This window comes from Myotis myotis, unplaced genomic scaffold, assembly GCF_014108235.1.
Source record: "Myotis myotis isolate mMyoMyo1 unplaced genomic scaffold, mMyoMyo1.p scaffold_m19_p_26, whole genome shotgun sequence".
In the NCBI taxonomy this organism is placed as follows: domain Eukaryota; kingdom Metazoa; phylum Chordata; class Mammalia; order Chiroptera; family Vespertilionidae; genus Myotis; species Myotis myotis.
Window position 1 is genome coordinate 734846 of NW_023416331.1, and position 13965 is coordinate 748810.

A 13965-nucleotide genomic window follows, 5' to 3' on the forward strand; every position below is an offset into this window, starting at 1 on the left:
GGGCCGCCGGCTCCGACTCCGGGAAGGCCGGGCGGAAGTGCCTGCGAGGCGGCTGCCGTGGATGCCGCGCTTCCGCCCCTCTACGTCATCGCTCCGAGCCGGCGACCGTGCCCGCGGGCCGCCGCCCGAGACCGCGGCCGGGCTGACGCGCCACAGGTAAGGCGCCCTCCGCACCCTGCGCCCTTTTCCGAGCTCCTTCCTTCTTCCCTTTTCCGATGTTCCGAGGGCGCTGCGCGGGTTCCGCCGCCGCCTCTGCAGCTGGGACCCCGCGGTGGCCATGCTGACCCGTGGGGTAGGGGGGCTCTGGCGCCAGCGTCTCGGCGACGGAGGGTGTTTGTCCCGGTCCTCGCGGTGCCGCTGGGCTGCTGTCCGTGATTCCTAGCGAGGCGGGGTGCGGGCCCGAGCCTAAGCCGGGGCTGGGAGAGGCGACCCCAGGAGTCAGCAGGCCTGGGCGGTGCCGGTGGAGAAAGATGTCTTGGCCCCGCCCCTGAACCAGGAGCCACCATGTTGGTGATACCCCCCGGACTGAGCGAGGAGGAGGAGGCTCTGCAGAAGAAATTCAACAAACTGAAGAAAAAGGTGAGGGGTGTGGCGGGCCGCCGCGGTGTGGCGCGGAGCGGCCGGTCTGTCCTATCCGCCGGCCCTGGAGCTGCCTCCCTTCCCCGCGGCTTTCATCCTGCAGCTGGCGCTCCCCAGTGTGGCTTTCCCGTTCCGATGGTCTCACTGATGCCCCTAACCTATCCGAAATAAAGCCAGCATCTTCCTCCGAGCCTAACCTCGGTCCATTTCTCCATCTTCCAAATACGGACCGACCACATTCCTCTGAGTGTTTGGAGTCACACATTTCAGCTCTGCCGTGGCCGGTTAGAACATCGTCCTGACACGCAAGGTTGCAGGTTCAGCCCCCGTCAGGGCACAGACAAGAATCATCAGTAAGGGGAGCAGCACACCAGTGTTTCTCTCAAATCAATTTTTTTTTTTAAATATATTTTATTGATTTTTTACAGAGAGGAAGGGAGAGAGATAGAGAGTTAGAAACATCGATGAGAGAGAGACATCGATCAGCTGCCTCCTGCACATCTCCTACTGGGGATGTGCCCGCAACCCAGGTACATGCCCTTGACCGGAATCGAACCTGGGACCCCTCAGTCCGCAGGCCGACGCTCCATCCACTGAGCCAAACCGGTTTCGGCTCAAATCAATTTTTTTAAATCTCATCTCTGACTTTTCCATTTGCATAGCCAAACAATTGCTGTCTTTTTTAATGCCCTATATAATAAAAGCCTAATATGCTAAGTGTCCAGTCAGCCGTTCAGCCAATCAAAGCATAATATGCTAATGGTATGCTAAGGCCGCTAAACCACTCACTATGACATGCACTGACCACCAGGAGGCAGACTCTCGACCGGTCAACCAGTTACTATGATGTGCACTGACCACCAGGGGGCAGATGCTCTGACCGGTAGGTTAACACATTGTTTGCGGATAGCTTTTATCTCGCGCTAACAGGTGGCGCGGGCCATTTTTGCAGTTGAATAGATTGATTACCATGATACCTGGAAGTACAGACATAATTCACCATTGTATGTGTTAGAGACCCAAATTTTGTCCTTTGGAATTCGTATAGCTGCATGTTAGCATCCCTTTAGAGCAATAAAAAAGTATAAAAATAAACGTATTTATACGTTACCCGCATTCTACTGCTAGTCTATAAAAAAGTATTAGTACATGCCCCGCGCTCTACTACCAGTCAACGTAAAACGTATAAATACGTTTCCCGCATACAATGTGTTAACTTGCTGCTGGGGTCCAGCTGATCTGGACTGAGCGAGATGGGCTGGACACGCCCTGGAGCCCTCCCGCGGTCCCTCCCCAGCTGGCCAACCTCTCCCGTCCCTCCCGGGCCGGGCCCCAGTCGTGCACCAGTGGGGTCCCTCGGCCTGGCCTGCACCCTCTTGCAATCTGGGACCCCTCGGGGTCTGTCGGAAAGCCAGTTTCGGCCTGATCCTGCAGGCCAGCCGTGGGACCCCACTGGTGCATGAATTCATGCACTGGGCCTCTAGTACATATACATATATATTTTTTAATTTCAGAGAGGAAGGGAGAGAGAAGTGGGGACATCAGTGATGAGAGGGAATCATTGATCTGTTACCTCCTGCACACCCCCTACTGGGGATTGAGCCAGCAACCTGGGCATGTGCCCTGACTGAGAATGGAATCATAACCTCCAGGTTCATAGGTCAGTGCCCAACCACTGAGCCACACCAGCCAGGCTCCTTGATTCTTTCTTGAAAATAATTTCTCCCATTTCTTTTTTCCTGCATATTCCATAAATCATCAGGTCTTTGCTGATGTTCACGTAGACTGTTGTAATGGTCTCTAAACACGTTTCTTAGTGTGTTTTTTTAACAGATTTCTTCACTCTTATTAAAATGATCCATTGGGAACACAAGACTGTCCTTTTTCTCAGAATCCTTAAGTAGTTTCACATTGTCTGTGGAATAAAATCTTTTTAAAAAAATATATATTTTATTGATTTTTTACAGAGAGGAAGGGAGAGGAATAGAGAGTTAGAAACATCGATCAGCTGCCTCCTGCACACCCCCCAACGGGGATGTGCCCGCAACCAAGGTACATGCCCTTGACTGGGATCGAACCTTGTGGAATAAAATCTTAAGTTGGTATCCCTTTTTTCGTAAAATAGAACTATTCACTAGTCCCAAAACATGCATTCCCAAAGCCTTCTTATATCTGCATTTTTTCACACTGTTTTCTTTGTGTAAAATGCTCTTTTTCTCCATCTCTGTTGTACAGATTTTACCCAGGGTCCAGTTTAATAGCCATTAGACATCAGAAAATTTTACTTGCTCTCGAGCAGTTTGCATCTCTAATAAACATCCTTGACAATTTAGTCCAGACATTCTATTTTTCAGATTGTAAGCTTCTTGCACAGGAGGAACTGTGTCTCATACTTTTGCATGTCCCTGCTATAAAGTAATGAAAGGCGTGTTCTTGTTAAGTACACAGAAGATGGGTGGGTGAAGCCCCCAAGAAAGGCATGTAGGCCTATGCCAGTGGTCGGCAAACTGGGGCTCGCGAGCCACATGCGACTCTTTGGCCCCTTGAGTGTGGCTCTTCCACAAAATATCACGTGCGGGCGCGCACATACAGTGCGATTGAAACTTCGTGGCCCATGCGCAGAAGTCAGTTTTCGGCCTGGGCAAGTCTATTTTGAAGAAGTGCTGTTGATATTTGGCTCTGTTGACTAATGAGTTTGCCGACCACTGGCCTATGCTTACTTGCAGCTCATACCCGGGAGCTCTGGTCCATGATTGAATTCCTCGTCTTCACCTTCAGAAACTTGATGCTTTGGGAAGTCACTGGATACCATGGTTTGGGTGGCGTAGGTGTCGCTGGCACGGCAGGTGGTCTCTGGCTGTCTCAGCGAGCCTCTCCAGGAGCACCATTGGCGTTGTTTTCTTTGAGAAAGGGGGCGCCTGGAGTCATGTGGCAGGGGCCTTGGGAAAGGATCTGGTCAGGGTGGCCCTCACCAACTCCTCTCTTCTCATTCTTATTCCCAGAAAAAGGCATTGCTGGCTCTGAAGAAGCAAAGTAGCAGCAGCATAGCCAGCCAAGGCGGCGTGAAACGCTGTGAGTGGCGGGAAACGGGAGCACAGGGCTGGCTTTTCTCCCTCCTGGCTGCCATAACGCCTCTTTCCCTCCCCACTCCAGCTCTGTCAGAGCAGCCCGTGGTGGACACAGCCACCGCAACAGAGCAGGCAAAGCAGCTGGTGAAGTCGGGAGCCATCAGTGCCATCAAGGCTGAGACCAAGAACTCGGGCTTCAAGCGTTCTCGAACCCTAGAGGGAAAGTTAAAAGTAAGCACAAGCAGAAAGCTAGTCCAGGGACCCTTAACTCGGGGGGCATCCCTCCACACTGGAATGGAGGCAGGTTGAGGGGAAAGGAACGCCTGCTCGATCCTGGGCACATGGTCTGCCACCCCGAGCGAAGACAGTGGGTGACTCCCGAGCTCTGCACTTGGCACAGTCTGGCTCCAGCCCACGTGTGAGAGCTCGTGGCTTGTGTTGTTCTCAGGAGGTGAGCCGGCTGAAATGTTAGCAGGCTCAAGAAATGTTGAGATACACTAAGTACTTTACGGGTGTATTAGGGTCACTTATTTTGAAATACCACATAATCAAATAAAAGTACAGCCCTGACCAGTTTGGCTCAGTGGATAGAGCATCGGCCTGCCGACTGAAGGGTCCCAGGTTCGATTCCGGTCAAGGGCATGTACCTGGGTTGCGGGCACATTCCCAGTAGGGGGTGTGCAGGAGGCAGCTGATTGATGTTTCTAACTCTCTATCCCCCTCCCTCCCTCTCTGTAAAAAATCAATGAAATATATTTTTTAAAAATGAAAGAAAAGTACAAAGGAATTAAAAGGAAAAAAGGCCAGCAGAGGCGAGTAGCGGGGAGGGAAGAGGAATCCCCTCCTCTGTCCCATGGCTGGCCGCCTCCTGCTCCCACTCTGAGGTGGGTCCCTACCTCCTTCCAGGACCCCGAGAAGGGGCCGGCCCCCACTTTCCAGCCGTTCCAGAGGAGCATATCTGCCGATGACGACCTGCAGGAGGTAACGGCTCCCACTCCTGTCCCTGAGGGACCCACTGCCTGAAACTAGGGGGCTCCTCACTGAAACTTGGTCTCCTTTTCAGTCGTCCAGACGCCCCCAGAGGAAATCTCTGTACGAGAGGTGAGCCAGCAGGACTGGGTCCCGGTGCGGGGGCTGCCTGGTCCTTGGGAGGTGTGGGGCTGGAGTGGGAGGAGCTGGGCTCCAGAGCGAGTGTGGAGTCTCTACAGGGTCCTGAAAGACAAGGTAAAGGCCCCCTTTGATCCTCACTGTCTGCTCCCCTAGCTTTGTTTCCTCCAGTGACCGGCTTCGGGACCTGGGGCCCGATGGGGAGGAGGCAGAGGGCCCAGGGGCTGGTGACGGCCCTCCGCGAAGCTTTGAATGGGGCTACGAAGAACGTGGTAACGCCCGCTCCTCAGTCTCCCCGCCCCGAAGCCGCAGCCGGGACCGCAGTCGTGAGCGGAACCGGGACAGAGAACGGGACCGGGACAGAGAAAGGGACCGGGACAGAGAACGGGACCGAGACAGAGAACGGGACCGGGAACGGGACCGAGAGCGAGAGCGAGAGGGCCCTTTCCGCAGTGAGTGGGCGTGGCTAGTGGGGAAAGTGGCCTCAGCGAGGATTGAGGTGGCTCCAGCTCACGTGGAGGGTGACACAGGGTCCGTCTGTGATCCCACAGGGTCGGACTCGTTCCCTGAACGCCGGGCCCCTCGGAAGGGGAACACTCTCTACGTGTATGGGGAAGACATGACGCCCACCCTCCTCCGTGGGGCCTTCTCCCCCTTTGGAAACATCATTGACCTCTCCATGGACCCGCCCAGAAAGTAAGGAGGACGTCGGGTGTGCGGCCTCGGCCAGCCCGTCCCCGCAGCCTGTAGCATCGGGCTCGGCTGCATTAAGAAGAGCCCGCGTCCCTCCACTGACCCTGTCTCCTCTCATCCAGCTGTGCCTTCGTCACCTATGAAAAGATGGAGTCGGCAGATCAGGCCGTTGCTGAGGTGGGACTTCCCAGATCCGTTCCTCCCGCCCTCCTGCCATCCTCGTGTTTTCTCTGAAGTACTGAGAGCCGGGGCCATCGTTCCCTCCTGAGAGCCCCTCCCCACTCACAGCAACCCTATGTCCTCAGATCCCGGCTCAGGCCACTGCTAGGATGGCAGCCCGTGGAAATTCTCCTTTGGTTTGCCTGTAATGTTTCCCCATCCTCTGCCCTCCCTCTCTGCCCCAGCTCAACGGGACGCAGGTGGAGTCCGTGCAGCTCAAGGTCAGCATTGCCCGCAAGCAGCCCATGCTGGATGCCGCCACTGGCAAGTCTGTGTGGGGCTCCCTCGGTAAGAACGAGGTTCTTCCTCATCCTGCCCCACCGCTCACCCCTTCTTCTGGTTCCCCTGCATGCCCTGGGTTCCCTGGAGGCCTGGGTGTGTGGGGGGCTGTGGGAATGGGAAGGAGAGTGGTCAGGCCCTCTGTCAGTTGGAAGTAGGAGAAGGAAGAGAAAATGGTTGAAAATAACTGTAACTGGAGCAGGGTCAGGTTCATGAGGAAGATGAGCAGCTCGTGGCCTTGTTCATTTCGAGGTGAAGTGTAGTTGGTGTTGGAATAGGAACTGGAACTCAGGCACGAGGTGAGAAACGAAGACAGATTGTCACCTGTATCTCGGGGTGGCTACAAAATGATAGTCTCATTGGGGAGACTGACTTCTGGAGGAAAAAATGGCCCAGGACTGGGCTTGGGTAATATTCAGAGAATATGGTGGAAGCAGGGCTCTGTTCCCCATGCCCCGCTCGTCCCAGCCCTCCTGACATGTTAGGCTGGGGTTGATGCAGCAACGGAGACAGCAGGAAGGGTCAGGGCCATTGAAGCCAGAGGACACCCGCTTTGAGAAAGGGCATGTCAGCATTGCCAGAGTACAGAGACCCCAAAGACTGGGAGCTGCTGTCGGGGGATCACTAGCTCCAGAGTGGCGGGGATGGAATCCTTGGCGATGGGGTGAGGAGAGGGACGCACTGGGAACAGGGAGGAACAAGGAAGGGAAGGATAGCTCGAGGCTCAAGGGAGAATGCTCTGGCCACAGCTACCCCCAGAGTGAGTTCTGCCGGGCGAGTAGCACTTCTCATTTTAGCAGAAATAGATTTTCCTGGCAAAGGGGTGGGGCAGAACAGGGGTTCAGAGCAAGAGTGACCTTCCAGATGAAAGGAAGGCTCAGAAAAGACCAGCATGTCAACAGAGGGCTATAGAGATTTTCTCATTTTTAACTTTTTAAAAAATATTAATTTCATAGAGGAAGGGAGAGGGAGAGAGATGGAAACATCAATGATGAGAGAGAATCACTGATTGGCTGCCTCCTGCACGTCTTGCACTGGAGATCAAGCCAGCAGCCCAGGCCTGTACCCTGACCAGGAACCAAACTGTGACCTGGTTCATAGGTCAGCGCTCAGCCACTGAGCACACTGGGCCAGGATAGTTTTAATTTTTGATGTATTGACTCAGAGCTGTAGTACGCACCATTCAGATGTGTCAATAATAACATTGGCTGTTTTTCTAAGAACCAACCATTTGTTAACAGTATCCCCCTGTGGTAACAGCATACTGCTCACTGCTTGCTGGGGTGTTGTGATGGTTTGGCAGCCACTGGGGGAGCCAGGCCGTCCCGGCCACCGGAGGGCAGCATAGAACAGCTTCCAGGAACCAGAGGCCAGGAGTGGGGTCAGACTCCGTGTGGGGTCTCACCAATGCTCTCCTTCAGGCCTTTAACTAATCCTTTCCTCCCTCCCTAGCCGTCCAGAACAGTCCTAAGGGCTGCCATCGGGACAAAAGGACCCAGATTGTCTACAATGACGATGTCTACAAGGAAAACCTTGTGGATGGCTTCTAGGTGGCGGAGCTGAACTGCTTGTGCCCCGCCTGCCTGACACTGGTCTCAGTAAAGCACTGAGGTGGAAGCTCACACATCTCCCTCAGCCTCTGGTTTCTCAGCACGGGATTGGGTTGAGCCTTTTACAATGGCCGTTAGATTGGATCTCATTTGTGGCAAGATGGCCAGTGCGCCTTCCCCACTCCCTTACCCCCAAGGATGTTGAACACAGGTGTTGTCACAGCTCTTTTAATTGGATCCCATGCCCCTTCCCAGCAGGAAACCCCTATAGAAAAGGCTCCTCTTCATGGAGTTTCTCCTTGAGCCAGGGCAGCACTTGGAAGAGGTTGATGTGAAAGTCTCGGGCATGAGCAGGCACCTGGTGCTGCAGTCTCTTGTCTTTGCAGACATCCACGACTCCCCAGCTGATCACACCAACCTGCAGGGGCACGGGGTGCCATGGGTCATCTGGTAGAATTTCTCCTGCACCTCAGGAAGCACAGCTGCTCCCATTGCACCTGCACTGCCCTGGGAGAAATAGACTAGGAACCCACTCGGTCCCGTCCTCCGCAGCAGCCAGGCCACACCGTGGTCCTGAGCCAGCCAGTTCAGAGGTAGTCCTAAGGCGAGGCGGCTCTGTCCCCTTTCTAGCCACATCTGTTGACCTTTCCTGCTTTGGGCCCGTGCTGACCACTTGGCGTCTCCCCGGCTGGGAAAGGAGAGACTTACTTGAATGAAGCGACTCCTCTTGTGAATAATCAGGGGGCCGCCAGAATCACCTACAGGGGAGAAGAAGCTGCAGCGAACCTCCGGGGCCTCGGGAACTTGCAGCTCCACCAAAGAGCCTTTTCTCACCTTTGCAAGTGTTGGGGTCAGCATAGGGATCCACCCCTCCAGTGCAAAGGAACCTGGGGGTGACCACCTCAGAGATGTCCTTGACTTTACCATAGCCTGGGGCCTTCTGAGCATCTCTCTCACACGCAGCTTTCTGTGGGCGGGGAGAAAGGGATGAACCAGCTCGCTCGGAGAGTCTGGGCCGAGAACCTCCTTAGGGTCCCACATTGCTCACCTTATCCCCATTCTTGATGTGGACCTCCTTCCGAGTCAGCTTCCCGCCCTTGAGCAACTCGGACACAAACAGAGCTTTGACGTCCTTTGCCGGGAGCAGCTCTTCCACTGGACAGATGGACGGACTGGGTCATTTCAGCACTCCTCTCCCCACCGTCTCCGCAGCTCCCTCAGCCCCTCCCTAGGAGCTGGGCTCAGGCAGGCGCCTCCTCAGCGACCCTCACGCCCCACTTGTCTCGGACTCTCACCCTAGTGCTCCTCTCCCTGAACATGTCTTACTCTGTTTCTGGCAGCTGGTTGACAGTGGAAGCCTCAGAGCTTGATTTGTGGCCAGAGTGCAAGGGAGACAGATGGGCCTGTTCAGGAGAGGTAGGGAAGGGATGGCAAACTGCACCCCAGGCCTCCAGCCCCACCTGCAGTCTCCTCGGGGAGCCCGACGCCTGACCTGAGCGTCTTGCTGTACTGCAGCTTCTCCTTGAGCTTGATCAGGGCCACGTCATAGTCATAAAATTCCGGAATTCCTTCTGCTTTTTTCCCATTGATGTTGTACTTGGGGTGAAATAGAACTTGTTCTATGTGCAAGTCCTGCTTCTTTCCTCCTAAGGTCAGAGGAGAGAGGACCTCTGGGCCACCCACTTCTCCGGGCAGCTTCCGGCCTCTGGCCCCGGGCCTTCCCTCTGCTTCAGCATAGGAAGCAGGGGCGGGGTCTTTCTCTGCTGAGGGCCATTGGGGTATTTATAATATCGTCCATGGGCCATACAAAATTATCAAATTAAAAATTAGCATGCTAGGCCTTAGCTGGTTTGGCTCAGTGGGTGGAGCACTGGCCAGTGAATTGAAGGGTCCTAGGTTGGATTCCGGTCAAGGGCATGTACCTTGGTTGCAGGCTTGATCCCCAGCCCCTGGGAGGCAACCAATTGATGTGTCTCACATCAATGTTTCTCTGTCTCTCCCCTTCCCTTTCACTCTGTCTTAAAAAATCAGTGGAGAAAATGTCCTCAGGTGAAGTTAACACAAAAACAGCTTGCTATCTTTGGTCAAATATTTAACTCCTCTCTAATGCCTTGGCAGGGCCAGACCAAATGATTCTGTGGGCCTTATATGGCCCAAGGGCCAGACGTTCCCCGCCCCTGGTGTAAAGGAACGAGCTACATTGAGGGCGGGTGAACTGAGCTCGAAGTGGGAGGTGTTAGCTGGAGGGTGGAGCTCAGAATTGATCCACTGCATCGTCCTTACCCACGTTGACCTTGATCCAGTGTAGCTGGTCCTCCACTGTGAAGCAGTGTGCCGCTGTCAGCACGAAGTACGGGGATACCACAGCCCCCATGCAGTTCTCATGTGTGTTCGGAGGGCGCTGGTAATAATGGCGGAGGGGAAGCTCTTTCACCAACTGAATCCTAGCGTGGGCCCTGCCCATTCCCTACTCCCACTTCCCCCTGCCCCCCCCCCCCCCCCAGGCCGCCATGCTTACGGTGACTGAGATCTTGGCCTGCCATGGTTGCTTGTGGTAATCGGTAGCATCCTTGTGCTCCCAGACCATGCCGCAAAGACCCAGAGTCTGGCTTTCATCTAGAAAGAGAGGAAGGGCGGGCGCTGAAAGCTGGGGCGCTTCATCCCAACGGCAGCACCTTTGGGGAGGGACACCTCCATGTCCATGGGAGCCGAGGCCCATGAGAAAGGAGCGGCAAGGGCATTCGTTTACTTGTACTGAAGACATGAAGTCACTGGTACAGGGGAAAGAATTTGAGACTCAGATCGAAGACTTGACTGGTTTTAGGCCCAGCTCACTAGTTTGCCGTCTCTTGGCCTCATCTGTAAAACGGGGCTGGAGAAAGGCCCCTGGGAGCTCTGGTCCTAAGTGGACAGTGCCAGGGAAGCAATCGGCACTACGGTGGAGCCAAGGAGAGGCCTTCCAGACGGCCAGGGCTTCGGGCGGAGCAGGAAGGAGGGCCTGGGAGAGCGGGTTCCTGACATCTGCCTACCAATCATTTGGTAGAAAACATTCTCCAGGTTGTCCATGTCCTTGACTTTGAACACATGTTGCTCTTTATCTTTCTTGGAAGCCAAAGCATTGATGTTCTCTTGGTTCACCAGAGGCCCAACCCCAAACACGTAGACGTCTGAGGGAGAAAGGGAGGGTGAGGGTCCACGCCCGGGAAGGGCAGGAGCTGGAGCTGGGAGAGCAGGCGGCTGGGCCCTGGCCAATGGAACTCACCCAGGTAGTCTTCCCTTGGGTTTTTGCGATCTCTACCAATGTCCAGCAAAGACCGGATGTCCTGGATGACAGGGACTGGGTCTCCGCCCATGTTGTGCTGGCCTACGGAAGAGACGGACCGTGAGGGGAGGCAAGGAGGGTCCAGACAGACTGCTCATGGCGTGGCACGTGGCTGGGTAGGCAGGCTTGGAAGTGACAGATCACAGAGTCCCTCCTTGTAAAATGTCACAGAAAAGATCAACATGGTTCCCGCCTGTTGCTGCCTGGGGCCCCAGCCATGAGTCTAATGTTCCATGTGGACTGAAGGGCCACACACGAGGGAGAGGGTGGGGAGTCGGGCAGGAGAGAGCCCGTCTGACCGTCAGTCATGAGGATGATGACGTGGCGGGTGCGGTTCCAGCCCTCGGGAGGGGCGTCCCCCGCCCAGCTCATCATGTTGTACACCGCCAGGAGGGCCTTCTTGGTGTTCGTCCCCGTCTTCAGTTTGTGATCTGTGGGCAGGAGAGAGGTTGCCACCTCCCAGCCTTCCAAGCCACCCTTCAACCCCGGAGGCCTGTCACGACATCCCACATGGTTCAGCTTTTTTAGTTGATTGTCATCCCACTGACTTCCCTTTGCAAAGCGACTCTCTCAGCCCCTAGCAGGTTCCCACTAACCTCTTCTCCGAGGACCCGCTGTCAGCCATGCCCTACACAGCGGGCCTCCCTGTCCCCAGGCGGTCTCACACCGCACCCCGAACCTTGACCTCTCTGACCCCAAAGGGAGTGAACTTCCCACCATCCCCTCCTACCACTCCCCTGACTTCTGACCTTCGTAGCTGATTTTGTCGAGCTTCTCTGTGACCCAGGCTGCATTGCTGCTCTCTGCATCGGACACTCTAATCAAAATGTTGGTGTCGGTGGCATAGGTCACTAGAGCGTATTTTGGATTCACCCCGTAACTTGCCACCTGAGGGAATCAAGGGTAATAGCATTGCAAGGAGAATACTTAGCTGGGACGGGGAAGGTCCTGGTAAGAGACTCAAGGGCTGACTGGTCACTGGGGTTTTCAGGGGCGTCTGGGTTACAGGTGAAGAAACTGATTCAAGTGAAGGGGAAAGTAGGACGGGCTAGGACCTGAGGATTTTCCGAAACCCTGGGGCTCAGAGGGGCTGCCAACCAGGAAGCTAGTCCTGTGAGGGCCGTTCAGGGTCCCCGCATTGAAGGAGGGGCTCCACCTTCTCAATGAAGGCTTTCAGGCAGTTCTTGGCGCCGGTGAAGTTGCGCGCCCCGATGCTGTCGGATCCATCCAGCACCAGGTAGATGTTCATGGAGCCCGAGGGATCCAGGACAATCCTCCTCTTCTGTTGTTCCCCTGCGCGCCCCACAGACACTCAGACTCCCTGCCCCTCACCCTCGCCCTCCCGACTCCCACCCCACTCCCCACTCCGCCTTCGCACCTGGGCTGTGCCCATCCTCAGCGTCCGCGCCCTCTATCCTCTCCGTCAGGGAAGACAGGAAGGCTTCGGCCACCTCCGCAGGGGTGTCGTACATGAAGGAGTCTGGGAGAGGTCGGAAAGCAGGTCAGATGTCTGGGAGGGCCCGCAGCACGGGGGCCAGACGCGGCGGGGGGTTTCCAGAGTGGGAAGGGCTCAGCGGGAAGTTGTACAGGGAGGTTTGGCACAGAAGGAGGCAGTGCCCTGGCACGGGGACTTGAGGCCGAGAGCCAGACCTGACCAAGGGCGGGCATGGGTCAAGGGTCACCTTGGCAAGAAGGCTCTGTTCCACTCCAAGAGCCACCTTCCTGGCAGGTTCGCCGCTGGGATCCGCGCAGGGTGAGTCCCCGGCTGCAGTAGTAGGTGACGCTGTCTTCAAGGCGGTACTGGCTGCCCACCTTCCTTGTGCCGATGGGGATGCCTGGGTTGGGGCAGTACCCCGCTGCAGAGGCATGAGACCACGAGTGAGGCCCGGGGCCCGCGGGCAAGGCAGCGCCCAGGAGTGACCAGGCTTCCTCGGCTGCGGCACCGGCAGGGACAGGCCGCCGTGGGGGAGCCGTCTTCTCACCTCCATTGTCACAGATGGCTGTTTGCCCATCCCACCGACCAGTCACTTGGCAGGTGCGATTGGCAGAGCCCCGGAGAGTGTAGCCATCATAACACTGGAACGAAATCTCGTCACTCAGATTGTAGTAGGCAGCCCGGGGCCAGTACTCCCCATTCTCAAAGTCCTGTGGTCGTGGACAGCGGATTGCTGGGGGAGGGACAAGGAGAAGTCACTGCGAGGGGCGGGCTGCCCTTTGGAGCCTCCCTCCCGGCCTCAAGCCCTCTCTTGGTCCCCCAGGAGCAGCGTCTCCCCCCCGCCCAGGCCCCTCAGCCCACGGGAGGCCCACCGCCCTTCCCGCCCACTCCTGAGTGCTCTGTCCGCTGCAGGGCCGCCTGGTTCCCTCCTCCTCCCTCTTTCCGCCTTCCCCCCTCCAGCCCGGGACAGCTCCTACACCTGCTCAGCCCAACTTTCAGCCCGCGTGGCCTCACACACGGATCAGCCTCGTCGGGACCTCGGCCGCCCTGCTCCAACCCTCTGCTGGCCGTGCCCACCCTCCCTGCCCTCCAACCTCTGCATTCCGCCTTCTTGACAATCTTTTGGTCTTTGGTCTGCAGGGCGCTCCAGGACCCCGTGGATCTGCAGGTGCGAGCCTGCACGGGGTACGGGTAGAAGCCAGCGGGACACACGTACTCCAGTGCCTGGCCCTCCTTGAGAAGCCGGAAGGAGCCGCCTTTGATCTCTACTCCCTCCAGAGAGCAGGGTCTTTGGGGCTCAGCCACGGACACTGGCGTGGTGCCCACACCTAAAAAGACAGGCTGGTAAAGCCTGGCCTGCCAGGCCCAGGAGGGATGCTGGGCAGCAGGAGGGGGCAGTGACCCTGGCTTACCTCCAGGCAAGAGGCCCAGGACCAGGGCTACGAGGCAGAGCCAGGGGCAGGGGCTGCTCCGCGGGGCCCCGGAAGGCGGGCGAGGGGCTGACGCTGGAGGCCGCGCGGCCTTCCCCGGCTGGTGCTGCATGGCCATTTGGCTCAGCGTCCAGGCTGAGACTGCAGACCTGGGCCAGGGCGCACTCCCGTCCCCTGCCCCCCACACCTCCAGCCTTTTATGCAATCAGAGTGCTGGCACCTGCCGCTCGCCCTGCCCACCCTTCCCACATCACTTTCCGGAATGTCCAAGAGGGAGAGCCCC

The 13965-nt window shown here is 56.6% G+C and overlaps 2 protein-coding genes across 3 annotated transcripts; one reads left to right on the forward strand and one right to left on the reverse strand.

Annotated features, from left to right (window-relative positions):
• On the forward strand, window positions 1–7576 carry NELFE (negative elongation factor complex member E). 2 transcript variants are annotated; one of them, XM_036356454.1, is made up of 11 exons: window positions 1–156; window positions 497–579; window positions 3582–3651; window positions 3733–3878; window positions 4554–4628; window positions 4711–4748; window positions 4911–5206; window positions 5306–5450; window positions 5570–5624; window positions 5852–5954; window positions 7398–7576. In XM_036356454.1, the coding sequence occupies exons 2-11, from the start codon at window positions 505–507 to the stop codon at window positions 7493–7495; spliced, it is 1101 nt and encodes a 366-aa protein (XP_036212347.1). In that variant the 5' UTR covers window positions 1–156; window positions 497–504; the 3' UTR covers window positions 7496–7576. The 2 variants fall into 2 exon arrangements, with proteins under 2 accessions (XP_036212347.1, XP_036212346.1); XM_036356453.1 differs by having other exon boundaries at window positions 90–579.
• A 131-nt stretch (window positions 7577–7707) lies between these two features.
• Window positions 7708–13871, reverse strand: CFB (complement factor B). Its single transcript, XM_036356448.1, has 18 exons — window positions 13665–13871; window positions 13347–13580; window positions 12800–12985; window positions 12500–12673; window positions 12196–12297; window positions 11974–12110; window positions 11567–11705; window positions 11117–11248; window positions 10758–10859; window positions 10525–10662; window positions 10014–10111; window positions 9779–9896; window positions 8988–9141; window positions 8822–8898; window positions 8544–8650; window positions 8330–8462; window positions 8204–8253; window positions 7708–7913 (listed from the first exon to the last, which is right to left on the reverse strand). Exons 1-18 carry the CDS (start codon window positions 13798–13800, stop codon window positions 7761–7763), a joined length of 2370 nt encoding a protein of 789 aa, XP_036212341.1. The 5' UTR covers window positions 13801–13871; the 3' UTR covers window positions 7708–7760.
• Window positions 13872–13965: the final 94 nt, after the last annotated feature.

Excerpts from the sequence above, each read along its gene's own strand:
- CFB (XM_036356448.1), bottom strand. The coding sequence starts at position 13,800 with ATGGCCATGCAGCACCAGCCGGGGAAGGCCGCGCGGCCTCCAGCGTCA. Across the intron at positions 13,581-13,664 it reads CCTGGGCCTCTTGCCTGGAG|GTGTGGGCACCACGCCAGTG; the intron begins GTAAGCCAGGGT and ends CTGTCTTTTTAG. Across the intron at positions 11,249-11,566 it reads CGACAAAATCAGCTACGAAG|ATCACAAACTGAAGACGGGG; the intron begins GTCAGAAGTCAG and ends TCCTGCCCACAG.
- NELFE (XM_036356454.1), top strand. The coding sequence starts at position 505 with ATGTTGGTGATACCCCCCGGACTGAGCGAGGAGGAGGAGGCTCTGCAG. Across the intron at positions 5,207-5,305 it reads GCGAGAGGGCCCTTTCCGCA|GGTCGGACTCGTTCCCTGAA; the intron begins GTGAGTGGGCGT and ends GTGATCCCACAG. Across the intron at positions 5,451-5,569 it reads TCCATGGACCCGCCCAGAAA|CTGTGCCTTCGTCACCTATG; the intron begins GTAAGGAGGACG and ends CCTCTCATCCAG.